Genomic DNA, 17056 nt, shown 5'->3' on the forward strand with positions numbered 1-17056 from the left:
TGAATTACACTGAAATTATATACCTTTTTGAGAAAGAGGATCATCAAGATTAGAACCGATGACCTTCTGTCCAGTGTCTAGTCCACTGTGCCAGCCATTTTATTTATTTAGTCCGAAAGCTGTTCAGTCAGAAAGTTATAAACTTATAAACTTAGTATATTAAAAATGTGATTAGTTAAGAATGTTGGTTAAGGTTGGAAAACCAAAGTCTCAACTGGAATTTCGAACTCGCAACTTTGCAGGTCGCAGCCTGCGTTTAATGCTGCATTCGTAACCAAATGGGAAGGTGGTGATTACCACTTGTGAATTCGTAAATACCAGTTGGATGCATTCACGTGCTTTGAACTCGTTGAGAAACTGCCGATTGGCTAATGGCCAACAAGCTAAGTCAACCATAAACTAAAAGTACAACTATCATGCTTGTAAACAAATTAGTGTTTAAAAAAACAAACATATTAATAGATAGCTTTTTATAAATAATGTTCTGCAACATTTAACTGCCTGAAAATGCTTTAAGAGATAATTACTCAAACAGAAGGATGCTATATTAGCTAGCTGGCTATGACTATCCAACACGGGAACTCTTCCAAGTCAAGGTAAGCTTTCAGTTTTACAAATGTATTGCCACTGTGGCCCACCGGTGTAACTGCTAAACTGTAACACTGTCACGTTACAGTATGACTGTAGTGGGTTTATTAACATCTTAGCTCTATTAGCTATGTTGACTACAACATTACTTTAGCTAACATGGTGACAATGATGTAGGTTGAGTGGAGCGGACGGTTTTGCTTGGAATTGTTTTCTTGCCTGGTCACAGGCAGCTGATGTGTTGTGCATTGACTTTCACAAGAGAAGGGAAAAGGTGAGAGGAGGAGAGCGTGTAGACGGCTTGAAGGAATATAACGAGCTGTTTGTATGTGGCTATGAAAGCAAACTGTTTTCGTGTGATCAGGGGTGTATTCATTCCGACGATTCTGTTGAAAAATGTTTCTTAAACGGAAGCAAGTGGAACGAAACGGGGATAAACATACCTGGATTTGTTCAATAGAAACTCTCGTTTGCAACTTTTAGACTAATGATTACACCCTAGATCAGCTAGATGCAGGCAAGAGTGTGCAACCTGGTATTGAATGTCCATGTGTCACTGTCTGTCACCTCAAATCTTTCTTTCAACCTGTGTGCACCTATGTTGTAAATGTTTCATTCATAGGCTGGGTTGGAGCAACCTCATGATGGGTACAGGGAACATTCTAGTATCATGTTGTAACCTAAACCTATTGATGTTACATTGAACTGGGTGAATGGAATATGAGCGACAGTCATCCAATATGCTGTAATAGAAAAAAGGCCATGCAAAAAAAGAGTCATCCTCCCTCATCTTAAACAGCATCAACCGCCACTGATGAGGCTTTAGACAGGGAGCAGTGAGTTTGATCTGCATGAGGTGCAACTCGTCCAGAACATTATGACCTGCTGAGTATCTGTCCTGACCCCATGTTCTATAGATTATTTTACTGTCATGGAGGCGCTCAGGCCGATATGCAAATGGAGATGTTAATGATTACAGATGCTTGTTAGCTTGGAGCCGGACCGTTCTCGACATCACTGCTGTACTCCAGTCAGTCTTTATACGGCAGAGGTCAGGGTTCAAAGATGCTTCTGGCAGGTGATAATTAAACCTGTAAAAATAGCCTGGGAGCCATGAGAACCCACTGCAGCTGACAGGAAGTGGTTTGCCTCCAATGATCTCAATTGGAATAATACAACACCCGCCTTTAATCTTAATTTACCTCAGCATTACCAAGGAAGCCAATTTTACCTGCCACTCAGCATTTGGCAGATTCATTTGCTTTGATTTATTCGCAATTTTCAAAGTTTAGGCTAATGATAAAAATAGTGGAAGTGCTGAGTGGAAGTTAGTCCACCACTGCCCCCAGGGAAGCACGTTGAACCACAGCTCCTTGCCGAAAGAGGGAAAAGAACAGTCCATGCAACATGAAAAACCAAGTTTATTCTGATAAACATCCCACATAATCCTCACCCTAGTGTAAAGAATGGTTCATGATACCTATTCATGTACATATTGACATCCATACTGTGGTTCTTCACAGTGAAAATATACATTTTACAGATATTGGGTGTGGTTACAGAGATGTCACTAGGTAAAATAATATATAAATAAAAAGCTCCCATGTTGAAAGGGGAGGTTCGAGTTTGACCAATCAAATGTAAAAGGTTCGAGTTTGACCAATCAAATGTAATACGATCCGTAAGTAGACACTCTTCTAGGGATTTTCACAGAACAATAGTAAAAGTCTTCTTTTGAGAAATGTACAATTTAGACCGCTTTCAGGACATGGATCTGTGTTGCTGAATGAATGTACACATTTAACTTGGTAATGTGTAAGGAAACAGGTTTCACAGTTGTAAAGACAAAAAAAAAAATGTAAACAATATCAAAACACGACATACACCACATTTATTTGTCCGAAACATATTGTCTTGGGCTGCAAATATGAAATAAAAAACAAACATTGAGAATACTTTCATATTTTACAAAAAAGAAAATAATGTCTTCCTCAATACAAATTCATCATGATTGTCATATAGTGCAAACAAAAAAGAGCAAGAAAAATAAAACGGATTAAAATAAATAGCATTTGAGTCCATTTCTATTTTTTAAGTGAGAGAGGGCTTCCTGACTGATCTCAACAACAAGTGAAAGTCTTATTTCAAAGTCTACTGTACGGGAACATACAAATCTACATACATGTCACATCCTCAATATCTGTCTTTGTTCAATTAAACCATATATTACTATGTACTTTGAATGAAGAACAACTGAGCGTCCTTAAACATTGTTCATGGTTATGATGGCTCTATGTTCTCCAGACAGCGGTCTGAGACAGTTGAAGAGTTGATTAGCCATTAGAAAGAAAAGCCTTGACTGGGTTGCCATTGTCTGTGCTGTGTTGGGTACGTCTGATTAGATGTTTGAAAGCAGTTAACTTTTTCCTCATTGGCATCAATACCAATCCCTCCCCCCAAAAAATGTAAAAAGATTTTCTAGTTTTTCAAAATCCCTTTTTTTCCCCCCATCTTAAAAAAAGTAAGTTCATTATCGTTAGTAGTTAAGGGTGCTTTTTCTAAATCATTGTCTGAACTCATTCAGGCGCTGTTTTAACCTTCAGCAAGACATCTGTTTTGTGAGATTGTGTCCTCTCAAGATGCCCCTGCAGCACTGCCAGGGAAACCCCCTTTACGCTCCCTAGGAGATGAAGTGTCAAAGGGGCGGTGCTCTGTTACCTCTTGCCCACCTCGTTCTGTCTCAGGAACTGGATGTTGCTGCTGCTGTCTGCCAGTTCTGGGTACTGCTCCACAGGCAGCACATAGTACCCATCGTAGCCTGGCACCTTCCCTGTTGCCAGGAGCTGCTGCCTCTCTCCCTCTGCCCATAGCCTCCCTCCCTCTCTGCTCTCTTTCAGATGTTGCTGTTCTCTCATCCAGGCCCCCGACAGGGCTCTCTGGTGGGCCTGCTCTAGCAGGCGACCCCTCTCCTTCTCCAGCACGTCAGCCGCTAGGCCGTAACGTACGCTCAGGGACAACGCCACCGTGTGGATCTCCACAGTGACTCCCTGGCGAGAGCGTCCGCTGACAGTCACGTTGACGCCGTTCTCCAGAGATTTCCTCCCACCACTCAGACCCAGAGATAGCAGGTCACTGTCAGCCAGGCCCAGCTTCACAAAGAAGTGGCAGTCCTTCCCGTCTATGGTGTAGTGGGTCCCCTCCAGATAGACGGCATTGTTCAGAACCTGGGCCACTTTACGGCTGTCCTCACTGGCCAGGCCTGATACACCAGTCATCACATGGCCCTCCTTGATGGCCAGCATCATGCCCCGGCCCACGATGGGGATCTTGGTGCCGAACCAGTAGCCAGGCTTGTCCTGTTTGGTCCGGCGCTCCTTGTTGAGCAACCTCCCCTCCAGAGCCATGAAGGCCTGGTTGTGGCGCTCTACTGCATGCTGCACCCCGGTGATCAGCTGGAGACAGTAGAGAGTCAGGCCAGACTGTTATATTTCAATGAATTAACATCAATTACATTGAGATTCGCCTGTTTAGTCTTAGTTATCAGTAGGTGAAATATGTATTTTATAAATGACTCACCGGAGCCGTCTCGCAGTCCTGGCTCGCCAGTAGTTCATAAGGTGGGTCAACAAAATCCATGGAGTGTCTGGGGAAGCCTGGTATGATGTTACTGAGCTGGAAACCAAACATCACCAACCAGCTCTTCACGTCTGCAAAATAGAATTCAAAACACGTCAAGATGTCACAACACAATTACCTGATGGATTTGGTTTTTAAGAAACAGGTCATAAAGGAAAACAAACACAATCATTGTTACCTGTCACATAGCTCTTGATGTCTATCATATCACTGAGCGGGTTGTTGTTCTTGAACATGTACAGATTGAATGGGGCGGATTCCTTGCCGATCTTAGGTAAGAGTTTATGGTCTGGTGCAGTCCATCTGCCTGCCAGCACATCGTAGTCTCTCTGGGCAAAGTGCACCAGCTTGGTGAGGGGGTCGTAGATTCCTCCGTGGAAGCCCACCACCATGTTGAAGTCAGGGTTGGAGTCGTGGTACACCTCGCCGTAGGCAGTGTACTGGAGCTGCTTGACCATCTGTCCGTTGCTGCTGAAGACGGCGAGTGGCGTGCCCGTGTTGTCCGCGGCGATGTAATACTCCTCTCCTCCAGTCACCTCCATGGCAAACAGATGACCCTGCAGGTCGTAGTAGAACGAGGTGATCTCCCCTCCGGAGTGGTTGTACACGTGGGTGATCCTGCCGGGGTAGTTGAGGTCAGCGTAGAAGAACTGCAGGTGCTCTCCCTCGTTGGTCTTCCTGGAGACGCGGCGGCCCAGGCCGTCGTAGCGGTAACGCACACTCCACCCCGCGAGCGTGCGGCTGTACGCCTGCTCCAGCAGCCCGTTGGAGTTGTAGTCGAACACGTCGGCGCCGCGCTGGCTCAGGACGCCGTCCTCGTCCACGCGGTACTGCATGTCGCCCAGGCGGGTGATGCGGTCTCGCAGGTCGTAGCGCAGCGGTAGCAGGCGGGCGCTGTTCCCAGGGTTCAGCAGGTGCAAGTTGCCGTTCAGGTCGTAGCTGTAACGCCAGGTGGACCAGTCGTTGACCTTGACCCCGACAAGCTGGCCGTCACCGTCGTACTCATAGCGGTACTGTGTGGTGTTGGCATACGGCCCGATCTTCAGCTCTCTCTTGATGACCCGGCCCATGCTGTCATACTGCACTGTCATCCAGTACATGAGCGAGCGGAAGATCTCGTACTGCACCTCTTTGATGCGGCCGTGGGCATCAAAGTGCTTGCTGAGGGTCATCACTGCCGTGGTGATAATCTGGTTGATGTCATAGTAGATAATGCCAAACTTGCCAAAGTGCTCCACCTTGCCTGAGATCTCGTCGTAGCGGTAGAGGTCCAAGGGCAGCGGCGTCTCACCGATCACAGGCTTGATGCTGGCCACACGGAAGCTGTTGTCGTGGTAGGTGTAGTCGAAGCGGGCGTTGACCATGCCCTCTTCAGAGAAGCGATACATCTGTCTGTCCACTAGGGGGCCTATCTTCCGGTAACGGATGGTGCAGGAGAACCCGCCGCTCTGCAGGTTGACCATCTTCAACACGCCGGTCGTATCGTCGTAGCCGAACGTAACGGCTGTGCCGTCGTACAGGACCTCAGACAGCTTGGCCAGCTTGCCGTACCTGTAGATGACGCGTCGGCCCGTGCCCAGGTAGAAGGTGGCACGCGGTCGTCCGTCCTCGCTGAAGTCGTGGATGACGGTGGCGTTGCTCTCGGGAGGGTTGTAGATGTTGCGGATGTAGCCGACGGAGACGTGGGTGGACATGGTGTGTCTGGCCATGCTGGGCATGGTGACAGAGGTGAGACGCCCCGAGGTGTCAAACTCAAACACGTACTGTTTCTGACTCTGCTGGAGGAGCAGCACCATGGACTGAGGAGAGATGGGAAAGAAAAGGCATATTTACTATTTGATTCTGGACACCTTGAAAAACATAAACAACAAAACTCAGAGACAGGCAAGAGTGGAAAACTGTCTGGCACTTTGTTCCCAGGCAACTAACAGTACACACACAGACACACAGAGACATAGAGACACACAGAGACACACAGACACACAGAGAGACACGCAGAGACACGCAGAGACAGAGACACACAGAGAGACACGCAGAGACACGCAGAGACAAGCAGACACAGAGACACGCAGAGACACACGCAGAGACATGCAGACACAGAGACACGCAGAGACACGCAGACACAGAGAGAGACACGCAGAGACACGCAGACACAGAGAGAGACACGCAGAGACACGCAGACACAGAGAGAGACACGCAGAGACACGCAGACACAGAGAGAGACACGCAGAGACATGCAGACACAGAGAGAGACACGCAGAGACACGCAGACACAGAGAGAGACACGCAGAGACACGCAGACACAGAGAGAGACACGCAGAGACACGCAGACACAGAGAGAGACACGCAGAGACACGCAGACACAGAGAGAGACACGCAGAGACATGCAGACACAGAGAGAGACACGCAGAGACATGCAGACACAGAGAGAGACACGCAGAGACACGCAGACACAGAGAGAGACACGCAGAGACACGCAGACACAGAGAGAGACACGCAGAGACACGCAGACACAGAGACACGCAGAGACATGCAGACACAGGGACACGCAGAGACATGCAGACACAGAGACACGCAGACACAGAGAGAGACACGCAGAGACACGCAGACACAGGGACACGCAGAGACATGCAGACACAGAGACACGCAGAGACATGCAGACACAGGGACACGCAGACACAGAGAGAGACACGCAGACACAGGGACACGCAGAGACATGCAGACACAGAGACACGCAGAGACATGCAGACACAGGGACACGCAGAGACATGCAGACACAGAGACACGCAGAGACATGCAGACACAGGGACACGCAGAGACACGCAGACACAGGGACACGCAGAGACATGCAGACACAGAGACACGCAGAGACATGCAGACACAGGGACACGCAGACACAGGGACACGCAGAGACATGCAGACACAGAGACACGCAGAGACATGCAGACACAGGGACACGCAGAGACATGCAGACACAGAGACACGCAGACACAGAGAGAGACACGCAGAGACACGCAGACACAGGGACACAGAGACATGCAGACACAGAGACACGCAGAGACATGCAGACACAGGGACACGCAGACACAGAGACACGCAGACACAGGGACACGCAGAGACATGCAGACACAGAGACACGCAGAGACATGCAGACACAGGGACACGCAGAGACATGCAGACACAGAGACACGCAGAGACATGCAGACACAGGGACACGCAGAGACACGCAGACACAGGGACACGCAGAGACATGCAGACACAGAGACACGCAGAGACATGCAGACACAGAGACACGCAGAGACACGCAGACACAGGGACACGCAGAGACATGCAGACACAGAGACACGCAGAGACACGCAGACACAGGGACACGCAGAGACATGCAGACACAGAGACACGCAGACACAGGGACACGCAGAGACATGCAGACACAGAGACACGCAGAGACATGCAGACACAGGGACACACAGACACAGAGAGACACGCAGACACAGGGACACGCAGAGACATGCAGACACAGAGACACGCAGAGACATGCAGACACAGAGACACGCAGACACAGAGAGAGACACGCAGAGACACGCAGACACAGGGACACGCAGAGACATGCAGACACAGAGACACGCAGACACAGAGAGAGACACGCAGAGACACGCAGACACAGAGAGAGACACGCAGAGACATGCAGACACAGAGAGAGACACGCAGAGACATGCAGACACAGAGAGAGACACGCAGAGACACGCAGACACAGAGAGAGACACGCAGAGACACGCAGACACAGAGAGAGACACGCAGAGACACGCAGACACAGAGACACGCAGAGACATGCAGACACAGGGACACGCAGAGACATGCAGACACAGAGACACGCAGACACAGAGAGAGACACGCAGAGACACGCAGACACAGGGACACGCAGAGACATGCAGACACAGAGACACGCAGAGACATGCAGACACAGGGACACGCAGACACAGAGGGACACGCAGACACAGGGACACGCAGAGACATGCAGACACAGAGACACGCAGAGACATGCAGACACAGGGACACGCAGAGACATGCAGACACAGAGACACGCAGAGACATGCAGACACAGGGACACGCAGAGACACGCAGACACAGGGACACGCAGAGACATGCAGACACAGAGACACGCAGAGACATGCAGACACAGGGACACGCAGACACAGGGACACGCAGAGACATGCAGACACAGAGACACGCAGAGACATGCAGACACAGGGACACGCAGAGACATGCAGACACAGAGACACGCAGACACAGAGAGACACGCAGAGACACGCAGACACAGGGACACGCAGAGACATGCAGACACAGAGACACGCAGAGACATGCAGACACAGGGACACCAGACACAGGAGAGACACGCAGACACAGGGACACGCAGAGACATGCAGACACAGAGACACGCAGAGACATGCAGACACAGGGACACGCAGAGACATGCAGACACAGAGACACGCAGAGACATGCAGACACAGGGACACGCAGAGACACGCAGACACAGGGACACGAGAGACATGCAGACACAGAGACACGCAGAGACATGCAGACACAGAGACACGCAGAGACACGCAGACACAGGGACACGCAGAGACATGCAGACACAGAGACACGCAGAGACACGCAGACACAGGGACACGCAGAGACATGCAGACACAGAGACACGCAGACACAGGGACACGCAGAGACATGCAGACACAGAGACACGCAGAGACATGCAGACACAGGGACACACAGACACAGAGAGAGACACGCAGACACAGGGACACGCAGAGACATGCAGACACAGAGACACGCAGAGACATGCAGACACAGAGACACGCAGACACAGAGAGAGACACGCAGAGACACGCAGACACAGGGACACGCAGAGACATGCAGACACAGAGACACGCAGACACAGAGAGAGACACGCAGAGACACGCAGACACAGAGAGAGACACGCAGAGACATGCAGACACAGAGAGACACGCAGAGACATGCAGGAGAGACACGCAGAGACACGCAGACACAGAGAGAGACACGCAGAGACACGCAGACACAGGAGAGACACGCAGAGACACGCAGACACAGAGACACGCAGAGACATGCAGACACAGGGACACGCAGAGACATGCAGACACAGAGACACGCAGAGACATGCAGACACAGAGAGAGACACGCAGAGACATGCAGACACAGAGAGACACGCAGAGACACGCAGACACAGAGACACGCAGAGACATGCAGACACAGGGACACGCAGAGACATGCAGACACAGAGACACGCAGACACAGAGACACGCAGAGACATGCAGACACAGAGACACGCAGAGACATGCAGACACAGAGACACGCAGACACAGAGACATGCAGACACAGAGACACGCAGAGACATGCAGACACAGAGACACGCAGACGCAGAGACACGCAGACACACAGAGAGACACGCAGACACGTAGACACACAGAGACACACACACACCCAGTAGTGTATCAGAATGCCTCACCCTGTCCAGATAGCTGAAGCTCCACACCTTGCCGTCCACAAAGGTGCGTGAGAGGATGCGTCCGAAGGTGTCGAACTCACTCCTCTGGCTCATGCTGCCTCTCTGCAGGCCCACTAGGCGTCCGGTGGGGGAGTAGGACACGTTGACCACAGCCAGGCTGCTGCTGGGCAGCCAGGTGGCCGGACGGCTCTGCTGGTCATACATGATCCTCAGTGTGAACTTACGGTGGTCGTCATAGATCTTCTCTGTGCGAGTGTTGCGGTCAAAATCAATGGAGAGGAGGTTCCTGCCGTGGGCCTGTGGAGAGAGAGGAAGGTACATTACATTAGTCACAGGTACCTGTGGAGAGAGAGGACATTACATTAGTCACAGATACCTGTGGAGAGACAGGAAGGACATTAGTCACAGATACCTGTGGAGAGAGAGGACATTACATTAGTCACAGGTACCTGTGGAGAGACAGGAAGGACATTACATTAGTCACAGATACCTGTGGAGAGAGAGGAAGGACATTACATTAGTCACAGGTACCTGTGGAGAGACAGGAAGGTACATTACATTAGTCACAGATACCTGTGGAGAGAGAGGACATTACATTAGTCACAGGTACCTGTGGAGAGACAGGAAGGACATTAGTCACAGGTACCTGTGGAGAGAGAGGACGTTACATTAGTCACAGGTACCTGTGGAGAGAGAGGACGTTACATTAGTCACAGGTACCTGTGGAGAGAGAGGACATTACATTAGTCACAGGTACCTGTGGAGAGAGAGGACATTACATTAGTCACAGGTACCTGTGGAGAGACAGGAAGGACATTAGTCACAGATACCTGTGGAGAGAGAGGAAGGAGATTACATTAGTCACAGGTACCTGTGGAGAGAGAGGAAGGAGATTACATTAGTCACAGGTACCTGTGGAGAGACAGGAAGGTACATTACATTAGTCACAGGTACCTGTGGAGAGAGAGGACATTACATTAGTCACAGGTACCTGTGGAGAGAGAGGACGTTACATTAGTCACAGGTACCTGTGGAGAGAGAGGACATTACATTAGTCACAGGTACCTGTGGAGAGACAGGAAGGACATTAGTCACAGATACCTGTGGAGAGAGAAGAGGTACATTACATTAGTCACAGGTACCTGTGGAGAGACAGGAAGGGAGGGAGGACAAACGACCCTAAGCACACAGCTAAGACACAATGCAGGAGTGGCTTCGGGACAAGTCTCTGAAAGTCCTTGAGTGGCCCATCCAGAGCCCGGACTTGAATCCGATCTAACATCCCCTGGAGAGACCTGAAAATAGCTGTGCAGCGACACTCCCCAGCCAACCTGACAGAGCTTGAGAGGATCTACAGAGAAGAATGGGAGAAACTCCCAAAATACAGGTGTGTCAAGCTTGTAGCGTCATAGCCAAGAAGACTCGATGCTGTAATTACTACCAAAGGTGCTTCAACAAAGTACTGAGTAAAGGGTCTGAATACTTATGGAAATGCAATATTAAGTTTTTTTTATTTTTAATAAATTATCAAAAATGTCTAAAAACCTGCTTTTGCTTTGTCATTATGGGGTATTGTGTGTAGATTGATGAAGAATCAATTTTAGAATAAGGCTGTAAAGTATATATATTTTTTAAGTCAAGGGGTCTGAATACACTGTATATATATTTAAATACAACAACATTACTCTCTAAATTGTATATTGTAGCTCTATTTTTCTTCTTCAGTGACACATGTGATCATACAGAGACGGCCTTTAGTCTGACAGACAACAAGCTGCATTAAGAAAACCTTCAGAAATGGATTGACATCACAGCACTCCAGCTTACCCTCAACTTCCTGCCATATATGGTCACTTTACTTTTGATCACTTCCTTCCTCATCCTCCACTCGATGGAATTCAGCCCGCTGTCGGTGGGCAGAGTGATGTTACGCCGACCAATCGTAGGGCTGACTGCGCCGGCTAGGATGTGGGGCTCTGTGTGGAAACTGAGGCCCATGCCGTTGGCATACGACACCCGGAGAGTGCCATTGTAACAAACCTGGTAGTTGTTCCGTACTTGGTCTGCAGGGGGAGCAGCAGACACACACACACACACACACACACACACACACACACACACACACACACACACACACACACACACACACACACACACACACACACACACACACACACACACACACACACACACACACGTGCGTTATATGAGAAGTGAGACACTAAAAGGCATGTTTTATTACAGAGATTCCATTTGATGTGATTGAATGCTCTGCATTAGAGGAAATGTAGTCTCTGGATGTGTGTACTTTACTCCCAGACAATAACAAGTATCCTCTCTCAGAATGACATGACCAGAGATAAGAGGGGTTTTTTAGTCTCTCAGCCAAATGCAGAACATGAGCCTTTTATTCCATTTCCATGCAGTAACGAGATCATGGACTACAATTGACGAAAAAAGGTATCTGGAAACAAAATAATCCATCAAGTTTAACGTGAGGAAAACTTCTTGAAACACATCTAACAAAAACAAGAGTAACTCAAAACCAGCTCTTAACATCTTTCAAAACTCAAATTTATTTCCTTGAAACAGGAGAAGTAAACTTTGCGATCCTTTTAAAAGACAGATTTACTTTGGAGACGCCATTCCAGTCAGAACTCCCACATCAGATTGAAATAAAGTGTGCAGTTAGAGGTAGACCCCCCCCCAGGGTAGACTTTCATATCAATCTCTTCAATTCTTATTCTCACGACTCCAGTCGTTTCCAGACGTACAGATGAAATTGCATTTATTTTCTGTCACACCCCCGTGGGTCAGTGGGGAAATCCGCTCTCCCCCTCCCTCTCCCCCTCCCCACTAAACGGCTGTAATAACCTCTGGGATCAGGGGCCGTCTTGTCGGGCAGCAACATGACGAAAATTACAATTCGTTGAATATATTTTTTTATGAGAATTATATATTTTTTGTTGGGGGGGGGGGTGACATTGTTAGTTACCTTGCACCACGGTGTAGGACGCCTCCGCAGAGGACAAGTTGGTGATGACGGTGACGTCATCGTCTCTGTTGGAGCGCTCCACGTCGACGTTGACGGATTGCTCCATCTCCCGGCGCAAGCTGGTCACCACTCCCGTTGGGTAGGTGACGTTAGTCAGACGTCCCTCACTGTCATACCTGCACAGGGGGAAAGAAACAGGACGGAGCTGAGTCAAGTAGACATGGAGGGAAAAAAATCCTTACACGTGTGCTGGGAAACAAAGCTTGGTTGTTTAAATCAAACGTGAGACCAACAGATGCCTCTAGTACTCAGTGTAGTACCAGTGTCAGGTACCAGATGGTGACAGTGACATAACCATACTGTTGATCTGACAGAATCCAGAATATATATATATATATCTCTCTCTCTCTCTCTCTCTCAGCCCACATGAGCATGTGAGTTATATCACTGAATTGTTCATTTACCCGGTCACATTACACATATATACACAAGTATATTCACACAGAGAGTTGGGCCAGTAGCCAGAAGGTTGCTGGATCGAATCCCCGAGCAAAATGAATCCCCTCGTTTTGCCCCTGAGCAAGGTAGTTAACCCACTGTTCCCCTGGCTCTGAAGACGTGGATGTCGATTATGCCAGTCCCCCCCACCCCTCTCTGATTCAGATGGGTTGGGTTAAATGTTGTTGAATGCATTCAGTTGGACAACTGACCAGGTATCCCCCCTTTCATTCAGTTGCACAAATGACCAGGTATCCCCCTTTTCATTCAGTTGGACAACTGACCAGGTATCCCCCCTTTCATTCAGTTGGACAACTGACCAGGTATCCCCCCTTTTCCCTTTCCCTTACTCATAGAAGTTGGTCCATCCAGTCTCATCAGCCTTGGAGGCCAGCAGACCTGTGTTCGCAGCATAGCTCATCAGCGCCACTTCCTGGTTTAGGGCAGATACGGAGCGCAGGCCGCCGGCAGGGTCCAGCCCCAGGCTGACCACCTGGTTCTCAGGCAGCAGCACCAGCCTCAGCAGGCCAGAGCCGTCCCTCCTCACCCTCAGGGTGTTGTTACAGTTATCAGCCACAGCAGCCAGCTCCCCATCCGGCCCATAGGTGAAGTTATACAGGAGTTCTCCGGTGATCAGACTGACTGTGTGTCTGTGGAGCCCATCTCTACTGAACACGTAGTGCTCCTGTTCCCGCGGTGACCCCACCTCATACAGCCCTATGGGCGTGGCCACGGGCCTGTTGCGCCTCACCGCCCGTACGCGGATGTTGTTGAGGTCAGCGATGAACAGCGTGCCGTCGGGAGACACGGCGAGCGAGGAGGGGGCGTTGAGCCCGGCGTCCGTGGCGTAGCCCTCGTCGCCAGAGAAGCACTGGCAGTTGACGTCGTTCTTGCAGTCGCACTCGGAGGTGGCGCCGGCCAGCGGAGAGATCTCTCCGGAGGCGCTGACATGCCGCACGCGGTTGATCTTCTTCTCGTCCGTCTCGGCGATGTAGAGCACGCCGGTGTGGGAGATGGCGATGGCCGTGGCGCTCTCCAGAGCTGAGTGGATGGCCAGCTTGCTCAGGGAGTAGTCGATGCCCGGGACCTGGCAGTGCATGGGCCTCCCAGCGATGATGCTGACCTGGTGGTTCTCAGTGATGCGCATGATCACATTGTTCTCCAGAACATACAGGGAGTTGTCTGTGGGGTTCACCGCCAGGTCAGTGGGCCACTCCAGACGCACCTGGATCAACAGACACAGAACACACGAGTCATCACAAACACTATCTACCAGCCCTATGTAGATCTCTCCCTCTAGTCTCCCCCCAGCCCTCTGTAGATCTCTCCCTCTAGTCTCCCCCAGCCCTCAGATCTCCCTCTAGTCTCCCCCAGCCCTCTGTAGATCTCCCTCTAGTCTCCCCCAAGCCCTAGTCTCCCCAAGCCCTCTGTAGATCTCCCTCTAGTCTCCCCCAGCCCTCTGTAGATCTCGCCCTCTAGTCTCCCCTCAGCCCTCTGTAGATCTCTCCCTAGTCTCCCCCAGTCTCTCCCTGTAGTCTCCCCCAGCCCTCTGTAGATCTCTCTCTCCCCAGCCCTCTGTAGTCTCCCCCAGCCCTCTGTAGATCTCTCCCTAGTCTCCCCAGCCCTCTGTAGATCTCTCCCTGTAGTCTCCCCAGCCCTCTGTAGATCTCTCCCTGTAGTCTCCCCCAGCCCTCTGTAGATCTCTCCCTGTAGTCTCCCCCAGCCCTCTGTAGATCTCTCCCTGTAGTCTCCCCCAGCCCTCTGTAGATCTCTCCCTGTAGTCTCCCACAGCCCTCTGTAGATCTCTCCCTCTAGTCTTTCAAGTCTATCCAACTTTCTCTCTCACACACTATTCAGAAGTAGGGTTGCACAATTCTGGTAACTTCCCCCAAATTCCCAGGTTATTCCCTCCTGATTCCAGAAATTTTCCAACATGGAGAATCTGGAAAACCTGGGAATTTAGGGAAAGATATCGGAATTGTGCAACCCTACTCAGAAGACGGTAGAGATTGGATTTCTGTATAGGTGGGTATTGATACTGTCAATGTATGACTACAAACAGGCAGCACTATGTAGGACCAGTTGTAGATACCCTACATAAAGAAAGTATGTCAACACCCCTTCAAATTAGTGGATTCGGCTATTTCATCCACACCCGTTTCTAACAGGTGTATAAAATCGAGCACACAGCCATGCAATCTCCATAGACAAACATTTACAGTAGAATGGCCTTACTGAAGAGCTCTGTGACTTTCAATGTGGCACCGTCATAGGATACCACCTTTCCAACAAGTCAGTTCGTCAAATGTCTGTCCTGCTGTGCTGTTATTGTGAAGTGGAAACGTCCAGGAGCAACAACGGCTCAGCCGCGAAGTGGTAGGCCACACAAGCTCACAGAACAGGACCGCTGAGTGCTGAAGCGCGTCTGTCCTCGGTTGCAACACTCACTACTGACTTCCAAACTGCCTCTGGAAGCAACGTCAGCACAAGAACTGTTTCGTCGGGAGCTTCATGAAATGGGTTTGTATGGCCGAGCAACCGGCTGGAGTGGTGTAAAGCTCGCAGCCATTGGACTATGGGGTTGGTGGTTGCCATGAGAACGCTACATACCCCAATGCATAGTGCCAACTATACAGTGGTAGAGGAGGAATAATGGTCTGGGGCTGTTTTTCATGGTTTAGGTCCTTTAGTTCCAGCGAAGGGAAATCTTCACCCTACACCATACAATGACATTCTAGACAAGTTTGGGGAAGGTCCTTTCCTGTTTCAGCATGACAATGCCCCCGTGCACAGAGCAAGGTCCATACATAAATGGTTTGTCGAGATCAGTGTGGAAGAACTTGACTGGCCTGCACAGAGCACTGACCTCAACCCTATCGAACACCTTTGGGATTAATACGAACGCCGACCGAGAGCCAGGCCTAATCGCCCAACATCAGTGTCCGACCTCACTAATGCTCTTGTGACTGAATGGAGGCAAGTCCCTGCAGCAATGTTCCAACATCTAGTGGAAAGCCTTCCCAGAAGAGTGGAGGCTGTCATAGCAGCAATGTTCCAACATCTAGTGGAAAGCCTTCCCAGAAGAGTGGAGGCTGTCATAGCAGCAATGTTCCAACATCTAGTGGAAAGCCTTCCCAGAAGAGTGGAGGCTGTCATAGCAGCAATGTTCCAACATCTAGTGGAAAGCCTTCCCAGAAGAGTGGAGGCTGTTGTAGCAGCAATGTTCCAACATCTAGTGGAAAGCCTTCCCAGAAGAGTGGAGGCTGTTGTAGCAGCAATGTTCCAACATCTAGTGGAAAGCCTTCCCAGAAGAGTGGAGGCTGTTGTAGCAGCAATGTTCCAACATCTAGTGAAAAGCACTACACAGGTGTTCTGCCCCCACAAAAGGAGCTATAAGTCCAAAATATAAAGATATAAAACATAGCTTTGTTTTGCTCCCCATGGTTCCCTCCTGACCTGACTGACATCCATGCTGGAGTCACAGCTTAGTGGGCGGACCGCTGTGAGGTCGTTGGTCTTGATCAGGGTGGAGATGATGCCGTTCTGGTCCACCTTACGGATCATGGTGGCGTCAACAAAGTACATGAGACCGTTCTTATCCACGGCGATCCCTGACAGACAGAAAGACATAAGAGAGGGGGAGGGGCAGGGTTAGAAATCACAACATTCTGACATGGGGGGGGCAGGGTTAGAAATCACAACATTCTGACATGGGGGGGGCAGGGTTAGAAATCACAACATTCTGACATGGGGGGGGCAGGGTTAGAAATCACAACATTCTGACATGGGGGGGGGCAGGGTTAGAAATCACAACATTCTGA

General features: G+C 49.9%; 1 protein-coding gene across 1 annotated transcript in view; it reads right to left on the reverse strand.

The window, feature by feature from the left end:
• Positions 1-1991: 1991 nt before the first annotated feature.
• tenm2b (teneurin transmembrane protein 2b) overlaps positions 1992-17056 on the reverse strand; it is a 150468-nt gene continuing 135403 nt past the window's right edge. The window contains exons 21-28 of the mRNA XM_042309389.1: positions 16692-16846; positions 13586-14460; positions 12738-12913; positions 11570-11805; positions 9743-10039; positions 4403-6023; positions 4165-4295; positions 1992-4040 (exon numbers count right to left, since the gene is read on the reverse strand). Coding sequence (XP_042165323.1) covers positions 3303-4040; positions 4165-4295; positions 4403-6023; positions 9743-10039; positions 11570-11805; positions 12738-12913; positions 13586-14460; positions 16692-16846 — 4229 coding nt within the window. The 3' untranslated portion in view covers positions 1992-3302. The remainder of the gene's footprint in view (positions 4041-4164; positions 4296-4402; positions 6024-9742; positions 10040-11569; positions 11806-12737; positions 12914-13585; positions 14461-16691; positions 16847-17056) is intronic.

This window comes from Oncorhynchus tshawytscha, linkage group LG30, assembly GCF_018296145.1.
Source record: "Oncorhynchus tshawytscha isolate Ot180627B linkage group LG30, Otsh_v2.0, whole genome shotgun sequence".
Classification (NCBI taxonomy): Eukaryota; Metazoa; Chordata; class Actinopteri; order Salmoniformes; family Salmonidae; genus Oncorhynchus; species Oncorhynchus tshawytscha.